General features: G+C 35.9%; 1 protein-coding gene and 1 long non-coding RNA gene across 3 annotated transcripts in view; one reads left to right on the forward strand and one right to left on the reverse strand.

Moving 5' to 3' along the window:
- LOC127845581 (uncharacterized) overlaps positions 1–18,887 on the reverse strand; it is a 478,937-nt gene that overhangs the window by 369,193 nt on the left and 90,857 nt on the right. The gene's annotated exons all lie outside the window — the stretch shown is intronic.
- Positions 1–18,887, forward strand: part of LOC127845162 (calcineurin-binding protein cabin-1-like) — a 125,293-nt gene that overhangs the window by 25,837 nt on the left and 80,569 nt on the right. For both annotated transcript variants that reach the window (XM_052375923.1, XM_052375932.1), the window contains exons 17-26: positions 2,432–2,502; positions 3,507–3,597; positions 3,984–4,117; positions 6,688–6,774; positions 7,996–8,120; positions 10,409–10,582; positions 11,140–11,256; positions 11,705–11,903; positions 13,395–13,514; positions 15,127–15,184. In XM_052375923.1, the coding sequence (XP_052231883.1) occupies positions 2,432–2,502; positions 3,507–3,597; positions 3,984–4,117; positions 6,688–6,774; positions 7,996–8,120; positions 10,409–10,582; positions 11,140–11,256; positions 11,705–11,903; positions 13,395–13,514; positions 15,127–15,184 (1,176 nt within the window). The remainder of the gene's footprint in view (positions 1–2,431; positions 2,503–3,506; positions 3,598–3,983; positions 4,118–6,687; positions 6,775–7,995; positions 8,121–10,408; positions 10,583–11,139; positions 11,257–11,704; positions 11,904–13,394; positions 13,515–15,126; positions 15,185–18,887) is intronic.

Below are 18,887 nucleotides of genomic sequence, written 5' to 3' on the forward strand. Positions count from 1 at the left end.
AAAATTTGGAGTGTTTTTTTAGCTCACCTGTCACGAAGTGACATGGTGAGCTTATGTGACCGTGTGATGTCCGGCGTCCGTTGTGCGTGCGTGTGTGCGTGCTTGTGTGCGTGTGTCCGTCAACAATTTGTTTGTGTAGACAGTAAAGGTCACAGTTTTCATCCGATCTTTATGAAATTTGGTCAGAATGTTTATCTTGATGAAATCTGGGTTGGTATTGTATTTGGGTCATCTGGGGTCAAAAACAAGGTCACTAGGTAAAAAAAACTAGGTCACTAGGTCAAATAATAGAAAAACCTTGTGTAGACAATAGAGGTGACAGTTTTCATCCAATTTTTATGAAATTGAGTCAGAATGTTTATCTTGATGAAATCTGGGTTGGGATTGTATTTGGGTCATCTGGGGTCAAAAACTAGGTCACTAGGTTAAATAATAGAAAAAACCTTGTGTAGACAATAGAGGTCACAGTTTTCATCCAATCTTCATGAAATTTGGTCAGAATGTTTATCTTGATGAAATCTGGGTTGGGATTGTATTTGGGTCATCTGGGCTCAAAAACTAGGTCAAATAATAGAAAAACCTTGTGTAGACAATAGAGGTCACAGTATTCATCCAATCTATATGAAATTTGGTGGGAATGTTTATCTTGATGAAATCTGGGTTAGGATTGTATTTGGGTCATCTGGGGTCAAACACTAGGTCACTAGGTCAAATAATGAAAAAAATGTGTAGACAATAGAGGTCACAATTTTCATCCAATCTTTATGAAATATGGTCAGAATGTTTGTCTTGTTAAAATCTGGGTTGGTATCGAATTTGGGTGATATAGGGAAAAAACTAGGTCACAAGGTCAAAGTTAAAAGAACAACTTGTGCAGTGATTTTTTTTGCTCAAATTTACAGCCGAATTTCGGCTGCTTCCCAATCGCAAAAATACACGTTTTTTCCCAAAATTCTGACCAAAATTCCCCAAAAAAAGCCCAACTTCCAAAAAAAAAAAAAAAAAATTTTTTTTTTTTTTTTTTTTTTTAGAAAGAAGTCTCATATAACTTAATTATGATTTCTTAAATCTAGGTCTCAACTTTATTTTTTAAACATTTTACAAAATATATAACTTGAATTTAGTCATTTTTGTCCATAAATCATTCCCAAACTTGCCACTTTTATTGATTAAGAAAAAAACAATTTGACCAGACTCCTTTTCTAGAAAACTCCCTGAACATGCACTTAAAAACAATATCACTTCTGTTACTTATAATCCTATTTATAATGCTTAATTTTTCCCAATTTCATGGTTTATCGCGCTATTTTTCCCAATTTCACGGTTTATCGCGCTAATTTTCCCACTTCAAATGGCACAGGCTGTAACAAATTAAAGCAAAAAAAATCACTGTTGTGTAATAAGTAGAGGTCACAGTTTCCATCCAAACTTAATAAAATTTGGCCAGAATGTTTATCTTGATGAAATCTGGCTTGGGATTGTATTTGGGTCATCTGGGGTCAAAAACTAGGTCACTAGGTCAGATCATAGAAAAACCTTGTGTAGACAATAGCGGTCATAGCTTTCATCTGATCTTAATAAAATATGGTCAGAATGTTTATCTTGATAATATTTGATTTTGGATCGTATATGGGTCACTTAAGGTAAAAAATAAGGTCACCAGGCCAATTCTAGTAAAACCTTGTGTAGATGAAAGAGGTCACAGTTTTCATCACGTCTTAATGAAATTTTGTCAGAATGTATTAATTGATGAAATCTGGCTTGGGATTGTTATGGGTCTGATAGAATTTAAGTTGATGTAGCAAAGTTAGTCAGGTGAGCGATTCAGGGCCATCATGGCCCTCTTGTTTTGTTTTGTTTTTATAATTTGTGACGATTCATGGTGTGCGTGTATAATGTATAAAATGCATACTGTAATGTAACTGCTGAGATTGCTGAGTGGTTAAGGCGAAATCTTTTAAATCCAACCATCAGTGGGTAAGGTCCATGTGAACACGTTATTTTCTTTCTAAATTCTGTCTGGTTTTATACAGGAGCTCTTAAGTTCTGATGTTTATATTTTTTTTAATCAAGCATTTAATGACAAATTTAAATAAAAATGCTGAAATCTGTTAACAAATACCTTTAAAAAGAATACTTTCGATAAAAGCATGAACCAAAACATGAATAGTATGAAGTTAATTAAAATTTAAAAAAAAACTGAAATGATTAAAAAATGCATAATATTTAAGAAGTCAAATACATATTATTAAAAATAGTGATGGAGATTACAGTAAAATTTTGATTTAAATGTTTAGTCATTCCATTATTTATATAGGAGATTGACTGTTATCAATTGTGTACTTTTTGGCTTTTGTTAGCTTGTTTCTTGTATATCTAAAACTATTTTTTTTACATCATATATATGTGTATTTGTATTGACTCCTTTCAGTTTACTGGTTTAAGGCCAGATACTACTTCCTTTCTGGAAGGATGGAGGAGGCAGTTAACTGCTATGAGAAGGTATATATACACCCATACATAGTTAACCATTCAATCTATTACTGCTGACTTTGGACAACAGTTTGTCAGCAGTAACAATATTCTGAACCTTGTTTAAGTTGCTTTTTACCATGGATAGGTTATACATGAGCTCCTGGATGCGTCCATCAAATTTGATTAACAGTTTTGAATGCTTGGATTATACTCATACAATTCAATTTTCCTGAGTCTCTTTCATCACTCAAGGTAACAATCGAAAGTACTATTATAGAATTCAGAGATATTAATTACTGTTGTTCTCAATTTGCATTATTTTAAAAGTTAACCATTCAATCTATTACTGCTGACTTTGGACAACAGTTTGTCAGCAGTAACAATATTCTGAACCTTGTTTAAGTTGCTTTTTACCATGGATAGGTTATACATGAGCTCCTGGATGCGTCCATCAAATTTGATTAACAGTTTTGAATGCTTGGATTATACTCATACAATTCAATTTTCCTGAGTCTCTTTCATCACTCAAGGTAACAATCGAAAGTACTATTATAGAATTCAGAGATATTAATTACTGTTGTTCTCAATTTGCATTATTTTAAAAGTGAGTTGACTGAATCAATACATTAGTGATTGTATTTAAGGGAACTTTGGCCCAACCATAGGAACTTCCCCTTTTTGTAAGGGTCTTCTTATAATTATCTGTTATTGGTTTTATTTGACAAACTTTCATTGACAATTCCAATTCAAAATGTTTGGAGGTCATTTTTTTATTGAGCCAATAGTTGACTGAACATTTGGTCTGTTATATGGATTGACCGAGGTCGGCTTATTTATATGTCCAATAGAGAGCAGTCAAAAGCAACAGTAAATTTGACTCACTGTAATGATAACTGGGTGTCAATACACAGGAATTTTTCCCCCAAAGAATTTGTGTTGGTGGGGTGAGTTAGAGGAGGTTGTCAGATAAAGAAGTATTAAACTTTGTATTTTAATGAAAACATTCGACATGTGCACATTTTTTTCTTTAGACCAAAGAGCAGCTGATTCACTGGAAGGAGGAGAAACAGCTGCTGAAGGTGACCCTTCCGAACTGCCTGATTGACTCGTGTGTGGACATTGGTGAGACTAAACAACCTTAACATTCCTCTGTTGATTAAATGAGCCTTGTTCTTGAAATATTGGGCTTAATGCATACGCCTAAAGTGTCGTCCCAGATTAGCAGTCTCACAGGCTTAATGCATACGCCTAAAGTGTCGTTCCAGATTAGCAGTCTCACAGGCTTAATGCATACGCCTAAAGTGTCGTCCCAGATTAGCAGTCTCACAGGCTAAGCATGGACAACACGTCCATGTTTATGGAATTTTGTTTACAGGAAGTCTTCTAAATGAATATCTAGTCGAGGCGAAAATTATGTCGACCCTGATAAGGCTGACTTGACGCACATACACTTAGCCATGTTTTCTCAGAGCTCGCCTGAAATACTTTGTTTCTGTCTCCTGCTTCAGAAACAGTGAGCAGTCAGCTGGAGCAGTTGAACAAGAGCCAGTCCGTGGAGGAGACCCATCGTCTGTACCAGGTCGGAGACTACCCCAAGGTGGTGGACATACTCCTGCCGACCTTCTCAGCTGACAGGCAGAAGGTTTGTTCTGGGAATACTGGTCTTAATGCATGTACATGAAGTGTCATCCCAGATTAGCCTGTGCAAACCGCAAAGGCTTATCAGGGACAGCACTTTCCCATTTTATGTTTTTTAACCAGGTTTTCCCAAGAAAAAAACTGGTTATTTGATTGGCGAATGTCGTCGGGCGAACTGGCTGGCGGGCGGGCGGAACATGCTTGTCTGGGCCATTTCTCTGTCGTTCATTGTCAGATTTTAAAATCATTTGGCACATTTGTTCACCATCATTAGACGGTGTGTCGGGCGAAAAAATTACGTCCATATCTCCAAGGTCAAGGTCACAATTTGAGTTTGAAGGTCAAAAATGGCCATAAATGAGCTTGTCCTGGCCATAACTTTGTCGTTCATTGTCAGATTTTAAAATCATTTGGCACATTTGTTCACCATCATTAGAGGGTGTGTCGCCCGTAAGAATTACGTCGATATCTCCAAGGTCAAGGTTACAATTTGAGTTTGAAGGTCATAAATGAGCTTGTCCGTGCCATTACTTTGTGATTCATTGTGAGATTTTAAAATCATTTGGCACATTTGTTAACCATCATAAGACGGTGTGTCTCGCGAAAGAATAACGTCGATATCTCCAAGGTCAAGGTCTTAATTTGAGTTTGAAGGTCAAAAATGGCCATAAATGAGCTTGTCTGGGCCATTACTATGTCATTCATTGTGACATTATAAAATCATTTGGCACATTTGTTCACCATTATTGGAAGGTGTGTTGCAAGAAAGAATTATGTCAATATCTCCAAGGTCAAGGTTGCCACAACTAAAAATAGATTGATTTTGAAACAACTATGAACAATCAGTAACAATGCACTATTTGATTTTGAGTTGTCTGTCTTTATCAGATTTTTTTTTATGCCCCCCTTCGAAGAAGAGGGGGTATATTGTTTTGCGAATGTCGGTCCACTAGATGGTTTCCGGATGATAACTCAAGAACACTTAGGCCTAGGATCTCGAAACTTCATAGGTACATTGATCATGACCGGCAGATGACCCCTATTGATTTTCAGGTCACTAGGTCAAAGGTCAAGGTCACAGTGACTTGAAAAAGTAAAATGGTTTCCAGATGATAACTCAAGAACGCTAAGGCCTAGGATCATGAAACTTTTCATAGGTACATTGATCATGACTTGCAGATGAACCCTATTGATTTTCAGGTCACTAGGTCAAAGATCAAGGTCACCGTGACTTGAAATAGTAAAATGGTTTCCGGATGATAACTCAAGAATGCTTACGCCTATGATCATGAAACTTCATAGGTACATCTATAATGACTGGCAGATGACCCCTATTGATTTTCAGGTCACTAGGTCAAAGGTCAAAGTCACAGTGACTCGAAACAGTAAAATGGTTTCCGGATGATAACTCAAGAATGCTTACGTCTAGGATCATGAAACTTCATAGGAACATTGATCATGACTGGCAGATGACCCCTATTGATTTTCAGATCACTAGGTCAAAGGTCAAGGTCACAGTGACTCTAAACTGTAAAATGGTTTCCGGATTATAACTCAAGAATGCTTACGGCTAGGATCATGAAACTTCATAGGTACATTGATCATGACTGGCAGATGACCCATATCAATTTTCAGGTCACTAGGTCAAAGGTCAAGGTCACAGTGACTCGAAACAGTAAAATGGTTTCCGGATGATAACTAAAGAATAATTAGGCCTAGGATCATGAAACTTCAAAGGTACATTGATCATGACTGGCAGATGACCCCTATTGATTTTCAGGTCACTAGGTCAAAGGTCAAGGTCACAGTGACAAAAACGTATTCACACAATGGATTCCACTACAACTGACAGCCCATATGGGGGCATGCATGTTTTACAAACAGCCCTTGTTTTCTAATTGAAATCAAGGTCAATTTTACACAAGGGGGTTAACAATATACATTTTGAATTGTCCTTTATCAGACTTTTTTTCAACAGAAAACCTGGTTTTGTGACAATTTTGTACCTTGTTGGGGGGTTATAAGGAAATCTCTACAAAATCAAAATCCAGCCTATGCAAAAAATGTCATTCTTGATTAGCCTGTTAAGCCAAGTTTTCCTATAATGAGACTTGACAGGCTTTGATTGACACCTTCTTTAGCCATTCAGAAAGACTGGACTTAATTGTTTGAAGGAAATGGCTGGTACAAAAATGGATTTACTGTACAGGGTGTTTGTCGGAGGTTTGCCATATTCTCGATTGCAAAAAATATGTTCCCAAATCCATTGCGTAAATTCCAATCGACTTTATGATGTTTAGTAAAAGAGATGATTTGTCTTGAAATAAAAGGCTTTTAAGTTGTAATATACATATTCCAAATTTTACAGGTAAAGTTCATATCCCCAAAAAGACTAGAAAAGGCTCTGTAAGAATTCTCTAAGGAAATCTTGGGAGTGCAGAACAAACATATCTGGGTCACTTGGGCTTGTGGGCATTTGCTTAGCTAGAAGCTCAATTATTTGTAAGATGTCTCCCTATAAGTCTATAATTGTGTTATTACTGGTGCATATGATAATTGTCTGTCACATTTCAGATGTTGAAGCTTCTGTCGGACCCAGAAGAAAGGCAGTCACAGATTCTCATGCTTCTTGAGTCACTCTGGAAGATTGGCAATTTTGAGGTTGGTGAGGGATTGGTTTTAATTTGGTTGCAGTCTTGTCATTCATCTTTTTTTTCACAAATGACCAGCATTAAGAGACAGTATATCACATGTATCACCTGTCTCTATTGCCTCAAAGGTTAAGGTCACAGTTAGAGGTAAGCAGCCAAATTTGGCCATAAACAGCTTGTTTGTAGTGGTCCTGCCCAACTTTCCACTTTTTTTTCAAACTCCCCATTGGAGTTTGAGAAAAAAAACTGGAATGTCATGCATCCTTGCCAAATGGACTAATTTTGTGTTTTACTGTTCAAAGTCAATAATAAGATTTAAAAAGCTACTTTAAAAACTCTTGTTTTTTTACACGTTTTCAAGCTGTCTAGTAAAACAGTATACCTATGCACATATAGACCAGACAAGACATGAAACATATATAAAAGATTTTTATGTCCACCAGTCTATACTAGGGGACATATTGTTTTTGCCCTGTCTGTTGGTATGTTGGTTTGTTGGTTTGCGTCAAACTTTAACATTTGCCATAACTTTTGCAATATTGAAGATAGCAACTTCATATTTGGCAATGCATGTGTATCTCAGGGAGCTTCACATTTTGAGTGTGGAAAGGTCAAGTTCATCCTTTAAAGTCAAATGTCATATATATGGGTCAAAATTGCTCATTTAATATACACTATAACTTTGTTTTGCAATATTGAAGATAGCAACTTGATATTTGGCATGCATGTGTATCTAATGGAGCTGCACATTTTGAGTGGTGAAAGGTCATGGTTATCCTTCAAGGTCAAAGGTCAAATATGTGGGTCAAAATCGCTCATTTAATATACACTAACTTAGTAACAACTTCTCATATGCATTGAGATGCACATTTTGAGTGGTGAAAGGTCAAGGTCATCCTTCCAGGTCAAAGGTCAAATATATTGGGGGGGGGGGGGTCACAAACACATCTTGTTACAACTCGCTTCTTTTGAAAACAAAAATTTACATTCATGATGTCACACTATGGGTAATAAAACTAAGTAAATTACAAATGCTACTACTTAATCAATATATTTATTATATGTTTAAAGTGTTAAACATTAAACGTTTTGCTTTATTATTCTATACCACGTGCAATAGCTTCAAATAAAACCCTCTAAATCTATTTTAAGAAAGTTTATGCTCTTCACTCTAAAACCTTCAAAATCTATTTTAAGCAGTGTTGACTCTTCATTTAAAATCTATTTTAAGAAGTGTTTGCTGTGGAGCGAGGAATCTTTCTCCGAGTGTTATGCCCAGTACCAGCAGAGTGTCCAGACTGAGCAGCGGTCGGTCTGGATGAAGACCATCATAGTCATATTTGAGTACATGCTCAGGTAGGGTCAGGTCTGGATGAAGACCATCATAGTCATATTTGAGTACATGCTCATGTAGGGACAGGTCTGGATGAAGACCATCATAGTCATATTTGAGTACATGCTCAGGTTGGGTCAGGTCTGGATGAAGACCATCATAGTCATATTTGAGTACATGCTCAGGTTGGGTCAGGTCTGGATGAAGACCATCATAGTCATATTTGAGTACATGCTCATGTAGGGACAGGTCTGGATGAAGACCATCATAGTCATATTTGAGTACATGCTCAGGTAGGGACAGGTCTGGATGAAGACCATCATAGTCATATTTGAGTACATGCTCAGGTAGGGTCAGGTCTGGATGAAGACCAGCATAGTCATATTTGAGTACATGCTCAGGTAGGGTCAGGTCTGGATGAAGACCATCATAGTCATATTTGAGTACATGCTCAGGTAGGGACAGGTCTGGATGAAGACCATCATAGTCATATTTGAGTACATGCTCAGGTAGGGTCAGGTCTGGATGAAGACCATCATAGTCATATTTGAGTACTTGCTCAGATAGGGTCACGCTTTTACTGGGAGTTTTTATATAGAAAAAAAGTTCTGTTTAAATAAGAGGACAAAATACACTGCAACGCCGATGTATCGCGGACCGTTATATCGTTCTGTCCAATATATCGCGCTTTGGCTATGGCTCCCAAAATCCGACAAGCATGATCACTAAATTACCTGTTTTAATCTGAGAATTCGCTAACTTAAGCAAAAAACCGGTTCTAGCTAGTATTAACACCCTATATGTCGCGGCTTACTATGGCACGCAGTGAAGCATGAAAAACAGTCGATAAGTGACAGTGTTGTGTACACACGGCTGGGGTTGTTTTTAACACTTAACAAATAACCAATTAGTGTCATTTCAAAGATAATAATGGCAGTTTACTGGTATATAAATCGTTAAATTTCGGTACTGGTCATGAATTTCTTTGTTCTGATAAAAAGCGCGCGCAAAATTGGCGTGGGTGTATTTATTTCTAAATAAAAGTTTCGTAGCGGGTACAACATTGAGATAATTTAATTTCCATTAAAAGTTTCGTTGTAAATTTTAACTAAAGTACTGCGGTATCTCGCGAATTAATAAAATATAATTCAAACACGCTGTATTGTTACAGCTACGCTGTTTCAGTTCCTTCATTAGGACTATTTATAAGGGTAAATTCGAATATATGCACAATTATATTTTGTACGTTTTTTTACGGCAAGAATTCTTGTTTTGAACTGTTTCGCGAGCGATCCTACATGAAAATGAAAAGTATAATTTAAATTTTGGTTTTTATGATAAATACAGATACGTATGTAGTTATGAAAAATGTTTATTGTAGAATTGGTTTGCAATTATCACTATACAAATATGTAGTAGCGCCGTATATAAAATGAAAACATTGGGGAAATTTGACAAATAAACCGCAATACAATTTAGTTAGACATTTCTCGAGTTATATCGCGCGCCGGATATATCGCGCTCGCGATCTTTGGACCCCAACAACCGCGATTGTCGGCGTTGCATTGTATGTACATGTATATGAATACAAAAATAGGGCTGAATTTAGTTGTCTTTGTATGATCTGTGTTTTTATTGTACTTTTTAGAGGGTTTGGGGGCTCAGGGTTTTGACTTTGTTTTCATTATTGTCTAGGAGATGAGGCAAAAGTAGAGGTAATTTGCAGGTTTATATCATTAACAAAACACTCCGTGGTTGTATTTATGTAGGGTTTTGGATTCTCTCTCAGTCATAATCTGATCAATACTATTGTGAAACAATTATTGATATACAGTATTAATCGTTATTGATATACAGTGTTTGAGTGGACAGATTTCCAGTTGTGGTATTGTTGAAAAAAATAATGTAAAATCAAAATCATGTAAAAGAGTGTTTATTTATTTTGTAAACAAATGTCTGGTGTGCAATTTTGGCAGTAATTAACTTTTCGCATAAAAAGTATGTGAAACTGCTTTTTAACCCTTTCCCCCATACAGAGCAAAGTGAAAATTGCTTTTGCAACCAGCATAAAACCAGAACAGCCTGCGAGTAACTTGCAGTCTGTTCAGGTTTTATGCTGTTTGCTGCTCATCAGTAACAAAGGGTTGGAAATAAAGCCTTTAAAACTTGAATTTTGCAAGAAAGGTATTAACTTTAATGTAACCTTTCAATGGGACTACAAATGTGTTAAAAAACGTATCGAAGTGGTAAAGGGTTAAGTAAAACATAATAAGATATAGTACATTACCGGTGTTCTTTTAATGCATCCCAGGGTTCTAGAGAAGGGTACCACCCTGGTGAAGTCTCTCCCGCCTGCAAAAGTTGTGAGGTTTTCCCAGCATCTCATCAGACTGATTGACATGAACATGTCCCTGCCAGAAACTGTGGCTGAGATGTCCTTTGACTCTGTCCTGCCTTGGATTCTACTGTATTACATTATCAAACAGTGAGTGACTACTTTGTGGTGTTAGCGTTAAAAAAGTTTTTTCATGGTGCAGGTTTTCGAAGCCTCTTTTACACTAAATGTTCAACACTTACCAAATATTCTGGATATATGGACACAATATAACATACTTTTTATGCCCCCGGTAGGGTGGCATATAGCAGTTGAACTGTCCGTGTGTCAGTCTATCAGTCTGTGCGTCCGTCCGAAAACATTAACATTGGCCATAACTTTTGCAATATTGAAGATAGCAACTTGATATTTGGCATACATGTGTATCTCAAAAAGCTGCACATTTTGAGTGGTGAAAGGTCAAGGTCATAGTTCAAGGTCAAAAGTAAAAAAAAAATACAATCCAAGGGAAGTAATAAGCGTTTAAAGGGAGGTAATTTATAAACCTGCCCAATCATATATTGACATTTTATTTCAAAGCGGCGCAATAGGGGGCATTGTGTTTCTGACAAACACATCTCTTGTACTTGGTCTTACACAGTTTTCAGGTCTTTATTCTAAACTCCCAATATTTTATGTTATCTTTGTTTCTTTAATTGTTAAACCAGGGAAGAAGATCAAAGTATGGAGCAGAAAATTGTGAATTCAGGGGCCATTAACCAGGATGAAGAAGCCCTGTCCTCCTCACACATGCTACTCAACATTGCACATGATTATCTGGGCAGGTAGGGACAAAAAGGGGCTGACCAGGTTATAGCACAAAACAAGTCTAGTTTGAATGGAATATTGTGGTTTAGGTTTGTTAAATTGTAATGTGGTTAAATATGGTTAGCTGGTTTGATGTTTTTATATGGCTGTTTTTTGGTGGACAGTGAAAATATTTGCCGTAATTCATTGCATTTATTTGTACACTATTGATGGCCTATCATATAGCTTGTATAAGTAAAAGGCGTAAGAAGAATCAGGGTCCAATGGTAAGATAATAATTTATGTCAACTTAATGTATTTTTAATTAAGTTTTTGTTTGTCAGAATTTAAATGTTAACATTTACTCAAAGTTTGGATTTTATTATAATATGTTACTCAAATAATATGTTATGTGAGTAAAGAAATAAATTGATGTTTGCATTAGATAGCACTAATACTTATGTGTTTTTATTGCTTAATATTCAGCCGTTGCTGGTGCACACACTCTGACGGAGCGCTGCTCAAGTTTTTCATGCGCGTTTTGAGCACAAAGATGGATCACGAGGCAGGCAAAAGTAGCGGTGAATCATCGCGACTTCTGGAAGACTGTCAGCAATCCTTTGAGCAATGTGTGTATTGCCTCTATGGACATCCAAACAAGAAGGGCAAAGCTAAACATCTACAGGTGATATAATCATTTGAAAATTTGGCTGGTGAGCATTGACTAAATAAAACTCCATTAACCCTTTCCCACTCAGGAACAAAGTGAAAATTGCTATGTGCAAACAGCATAAAACCAGAACAGCCTGCAAGTGACTCACAGTCTGTTCAGGTTTTATGCTGTTTACTGCTCATCAGTATAAAAGGGTTGGAAATGACACCTTTAAAACTTGAATATAATAAGAAAGGTCTTTAATTAAATTTAACTTTCTAAGGGACTACATGTGTCAAAATACATATCTAAGTGGGAAAGGGTTAAAAGAACTTGGCTTTTTCAAGTTTAGATTCTGCAAATGCAGATAGGATGAGATACATAATCAACAAATATGTTAAGGACTGATCCCAGTCACTAAGATGTTGATCCCAGTCAATAATTCGCTGATCCCAGTCACTAAGTCGCTGATCCCAGTCACTAAGTAGCTGATCCAAGTCACTAAGTTGCTGATTCCAGTCACTAACTTGCTGATCCCAGTTACTAAGTTGCTGATCCTAAGTCGTAGGGCTGTCACGATACGCCGTATTTTACAGAATATGTATCTGTGAAGAAAACAGCAGAATAACAAGTTTTGCAAACTTTATTAAACTCAATAATCAGAAAACACTGGTATCATAGTATGACTAGAAACTGTAAAAGAAACTGTAATAAACTTGATAGAAGTAGTCATTGTTATTGTTCGCGTCTTTTTCTAAAATGTCTGCCATGTTGTTTACAATAGCTGTGACTACGATCTGTGTAAATCGAACGCTTCAAGGGCATGTTCAAAATGCGGAGTCAGCGGGCCCAGTATTGAAAATCCGTAGCGTTCTGACTCTTCCTCGACTTATTCAGAATCTTAAGATAACATGATTCGGAAGTGCCATGCTTTGAACGATCGATATACTAAAGAAAGAAAATAAGAAATAGAATAAACATCTTTTGGATAGTTATGAATTTATTTGCAAAGGAAATCTGTCCCTAATTCCAAAAAAGGTACAGACCCATACATCGCCGTATTTTAAACGTGAAAGTTAAACATCTACAAGTGGAAGCGCTTGCTTGACCTGGATATTAACGGATTATTTATTTAGCCCTTTTGAATCGCTTCTACATTTTTCAAAACGATATCTATATCAAAATAATTATGTAATGTATTTATATCTGTGCTAATATAATAATATTTAAAAAACTGGTGCGGCAACGCTGTACCACGGTGTGATTTTTTTCACGACATGCACCGCGATATACCGGTGAATCGTGACAGCCCTACTAAGTCGCTTATCCCAGTCACTAAGTCGCTGATCCAAGTCACTAAGTTGCTGATCCTTGTTACTCTGTAACTGATCCCAGTAACTAAGTCGCTGATCTCAGTCACTAAGTCGCTGATCCCAGTCATTTAGTCGCTGACTCCAGTCGCTAAGTCGTTTATCCCAGTCATTAAGTCGCCTATTCAAATTACTAACTAGTTCTTTGTTACAGGATCACAATGTCCTCAATATTGACCTGGACTGGGACCATGCGGTGAAGATCTTCAGGTACTTCAAGCCCCAGTCCCTGCCAGAGTTTGACGGCTACAGAACAGATACTATTTCTGCTGAGGTAAAAACAAATACACACAATAATGGTTCTTGGGCGTCTTTCCATCTGTCACACTTCTTGTTTCCACCTGAGATCTCATACACTCATGATCCACATTGGATGAAGGTTCATAAGCAACATCCCAGTAGGGTGGACATGGGAATAGTTGTCAAGTCATCTTGGTCCAATGTTTGTTTAGCAAAATGAACCTTTGATTATATGTATGACTTTTTCTATTTCATTCATTTTTACGCAAGATGTCAGAGAGAAATTATCAAAATTTGACATTAAAACTTCACACAGACTTTCCTTTAAGGTTAGACATGTGCGTGTTTTTCAGGCCTTTAGCTGTTGTATGTTTATATAGTGTAATAATTTCTTTCTGTGTTTAATCTTTGACATTTATGATCCAATTTTAATGAAATTTTATACACAGCAGCCCTATTATGTACATAATGTGTATAAAATTCCATCAAATTTGGAACATTAATGTCCATTTGTATAATTTCAGATCGTTTCACTATAATAATTTTTACGGATTTACTGCCCTTTTGTTAATAATCTTACAATTTTGTATGATTCTTTGTAAGGCCAAAACACAGGTTACTGATGATTCAAATTTGATTAAACTTTATGTGCACTTTTCTCACAGGGTAGACATTCATATATTGTCAGGTGATTCTGCTCCGTTGAGTTTTTATGGAGTCATTGGCCCGTGAAGATTAATTTGTTTACACACAAGTTGCAAACACTAAGTAAAATAAAATTTTATATGGAGAATCCAAACAGGTTCACATGCCCCTATCGTCAAGAAGTGCCATTCCAGTGTAGAGTTCTTTGAGACTTGTATCAATAGTGAAACATTTCTAATTAGGTTTTACATTTCTGTGCAACATCTCAGTATCTAATGATGCCAATATGATGTCAATTTATAAGCTGTATTCTTATAAGGCAGACATGCACATACTGTGAGGTCATTCCCCCATCAGTGATGTTTAATGTTTTAATTCTTTTCCGCCTGAGATCTCGGACACTAATGTTCCAAAATTGTGTAGATTAGGCTGAACATGCACATATTTTCCCATCATTCAACTTCAATGGTAGATCACTGTCATTGTTCTGGTCTGTTCATCTTTCAGTGTTATTTTCATCAATTTCTTGTTCCCATGCTTCCAATTAACCCAAAGTGGCAAAGTGCACAATCGGGGAGAATCCATGGGTTTGACTTATATTTATGCCCACCTTCAAAGAAGAGGGGGTATATTGTTTTGCACGTCGGTCGGTCGGTCCATCGGTCGGTCAGTCCACCAGATGGTTTCAGGATGATAACTCAAGAATGCTTACGCCTAGGATCATGAAACTTCATAGGTACATCTATAATGACTGGCAGATAATCCCTATTGATTTCCAGGTCACTAGGTCAAAGGTCAAGGTCACAGTGACACGAAAAAGTAAAATGGTTTCCGGATGATAATTCAAGAATGCTTATGCCTAGGATCATTAAACTTCATAGGTACATTGATCATGACTGGCAGATGACCCCGTATTCACTCAATGGCTGCTACTACAACTGACAGCCTGTATGAGGGGCATGCATGTTTTACAAACAACCCTTGTCTTGTATTGTTTTCAGTTGGAGTCACTTTTAAAGAGGATAATTATGCTCATTCCTGATGAATGCAAGAGAATGGGTATGTAAGATTATTATTGCAGTGTTTCCTTTTTATTCAATTCATGAACATGTTGGTGTAGTGTAGCCCTTAATTTCCATAATACAGATTAGATAAAACACCATTTTTCTCATTAACATTAAGACTCTGCTTTTTACGCCCCCGGATCGAATGATCCGGGGTATATAGTGTTTTGGCCTGTCTGTCATTGTATGTGTCTGTCATTGTATGTTTCACAAAACTTTAACCTTGGTCATAAGTAGCTATATTGATGATAGCAACTTGATATTTGGCATGCATGTGTATCTCATGCAGCTGCACATTTTGAGTGGTGAAAGGTCAAGGTCACCCTTCAAGGTCAAAGGTCAACAACAAAAAAGTGGGGCATTAGGGGGCATTGTGTTCCTGACAAACACATCTCTTGTTAATGTATACATTATAAAAACATTTGAAGAGATATTAAATATTGTCCTTCAATTATATTTATCTTGAAAACTAGAAGAAATCATGTTTTTGACATTGGGTGAGAATCAATAAAATGTGGACCAGACATATTGGTTTAGGAGGATTTCGAGAACATAGATATGATGTATTATGTACATTTGAGAAGGCGAGCCATTATCTTTGCTGTTGATAACAATATTTTTGTTTGTTTGTAAACAATCATTTATATTCTTGAAGTTATTGCTTATATGATTACATCTTGAATTAATCATCCAAGAGGATTCATCTCTTGTTGTCATCACAAAGGGGATCTGAGTGCTCATGAACTTTAATTTTATTTTAACCTCAAGTTTAGTAATGTTCATAAATTTTGTCCAGAGCATATCTGGAAAATCTAAAGAGGTTTTAAATTTATTGAGGGAAAGTACAGTGCACAAGAACCATGACTCTTGCTACCCTACTTTTACTGTTCATTTTTGTTGTCAAATTTTGTCTGGGGCATATCTTACAAGTATCGAACTAAGTTGTTCTTACTGAGGGGACTTGCTCTGCACATAAACTGTAACTCTTGCCTCACTGTTTTAAGAGTAATTGCCCTTTTAAGCTCATCTCTTTTTGGAAAAAAAAGAGCTATTGTTATCACCTGATAGTCTGCATCAGCGTCTGTTTTAGTTTTGTGTTTAGGTCCACTTTTCACATAAAGTATCAAAACTATTGCGTTCAATCTTGGTACACCATGTTTTCGGGTGATTTGAGGTGATTTCGAGTTGAATACCTTGTTATATATATATATATTTGATAGTGATTTTTTTTTCAGAAAGTTGGTGTTTCGTTATAATATGATTATTTATCATTCAAAATGATGTTTTCACTAATTAATATCATAGCCACACGCTTATCACCTGTGGCTTGCATAACTTCCACTTCACCATCAACAAGATTTTATTGAAGTTTATATTACTACTATTGTATAATAATTAATATAACAGTTATTGTTATATTGGTTGAAACAGGACAACATTCTAACTATCATGAGGGGACTGGGCAGGCAAAGTTAGATAACTCTGGCTGGCATTTTGGTAGCATTATGTGCCCTTTTTATATGTAGAAAATTGAAAATTTGGTTAAGATTTGTGATAAGGTCCTTGTTAATTCCTGATTTATCAAAGCTATTGCCATCATACTTGCAACACTTACTAACTATCAAAAGGGGACTGTGCAGGCAAAGTTATGTAACTCTTACTGTCATTTTGACAGAAATATGGCCCCTTTATACGTAGAAAATTAAATTTTTTGTTAAGATTTGTGTTTTGTTCCACTTTACTCCATAAATATCATAGCTATTGCTTTCAGACTTGGAACTGTCACTAACTATCATAAGGGGATTGTACAGGACGAGTTGCATAACTCTGGTTGGCATTTTGATGGAATTATGGCCCTTTTTGGACATAGTAACTTTGAATATTTGGTTAAATTTTGTGTTTAGATCCACTTTACTTCTAAAGTATCAAGGCTATTGCTTTCAAACTTCAAATACTTTCATACTATCATGAGGGTACTGTACCTGGCAAGTTGAATTTTACCTTGACCTTTGAATGACCTTGACTCTCGAGGTCAAATTATTAAATTTTGCTAAAATTGCCATTACTTCTTTATTTATGATCAGATTTTATTCAAACTTTGACAAAACAAAACTTACCTGACTTACTAGACTTGCGACACCTTAAGGGTTTCGCGGGATGGAATGAGTGGGGAGATCATATACAATTTTCAGCTTTCCGGAAGCAAGGACCCTCTGGACGTGAAACATCAGCTTTCCAACACTATATGATTCCAGTTCCAAAGCACATATTGCATTAGTTCAATGGGAAGAACATAAAACGTCATATTCACAAATCTCTGAAAAACAAACAGTGCTAAAAATATTTAAAGTAGTCATTTACTATATAATTGATTATGTCCTCTGATTGTTGCATTTTTAATTTAAATATGTGTTCCTATATGCATTAATTGTTGTATTGACTTAAAAAACTAAAATGGATGCCAATTCTTAGTTTGCTGTCTAAGTCTACCCTAAAATTATACATGTTTCTTGCATAATTGAATTATCAAAAACTGCATACTTGTAAAGGCATTGTCAGAGTTATTTGGTTAAGTTAGAGACAAAGTAAAGCAAATATATTCATTTTTCTTAAAATGAATCATCCTCTGAAGCCCCCACTGGGATTCAAACCCAGATCTCTTTCCTCTGGGAAGGAAAGTATTCTATCTTGAAATACAAGGGCAAGTAAGAGGACAATTTGCAATTTTAAACCTATAAACATGTAAACTTAATTTTTCACATGACCTTAGAAACAACACAGACATCTCTGAATCTGAAATACATTACAGTTACAATTCAGGTTTTTAGTATTGTGCATTGTACATGAATGTTTAAATATTGTATTTATCCTTGGTACACAGAACTGCCTAAAGATGCGTAAAATACCAGTATTCAAATCTGAAAATATCCCATGTGTTTGTTTCACTCTGTAAGTATCCCTATTTTATTTCAATAAAGAAGTTTTTCCTTCTCCTGAAAATTTAACTAAATGTCAGTTATGCTACTTTTTCATTCAGCAAATGACATGTGTCCGTAATGTCAATTTTGAAAATTTGGTAAAAACATTATTTTTACCAAAAAGGTAGACTTAATATTTTTAAACAGTTGATGTATGTCACCTTAATAAATAAAACAAAAATGGGAAAGAAATAAAATGTTCAAAAATGTCAGTTACATGACTTATAACATTAAGTAGACGATATAGCTTTGATACTTTAGGATATGAGTAGACCTTAACACAAATAGGATAAGAGTAGACCTGAACACAAAATTTACCCAAATTTTCAATTTTCTAACTATAAAAGGGGGCATTATTCTGTCAAAAAACAGAAAGAAATGGGTACGAAAAAAATGTGTGTACGAAAACAATTGGGTAAGAAAAAATTATGCCAAAAAAATATATGCTAAAATAGCTTGGGGTCTTGACCACCAAAACGGCTTGGATTTTAATTATGCTGAAATAACTCGGGGTCATGACCACCAAACTGGCTTAGAATTAAATTATGCTGAAATAGCCCAGGATCTTGACCACCAACCTGGCTTGGATTTTTATTATGCTGAAAAAGCTCGGGATCTTTACCACCAAACTGGCTTGGATTTGAATTATGCTCATAGTTCAGGTTCTTGACCACCAAACTGGCTTGCATTTTAATTATGCTGAAATAGCTCAGGATCTTG

This window comes from Dreissena polymorpha, chromosome 1 (genome assembly GCF_020536995.1).
Source record: "Dreissena polymorpha isolate Duluth1 chromosome 1, UMN_Dpol_1.0, whole genome shotgun sequence".
NCBI classification, from domain to species: Eukaryota; Metazoa; Mollusca; class Bivalvia; order Myida; family Dreissenidae; genus Dreissena; species Dreissena polymorpha.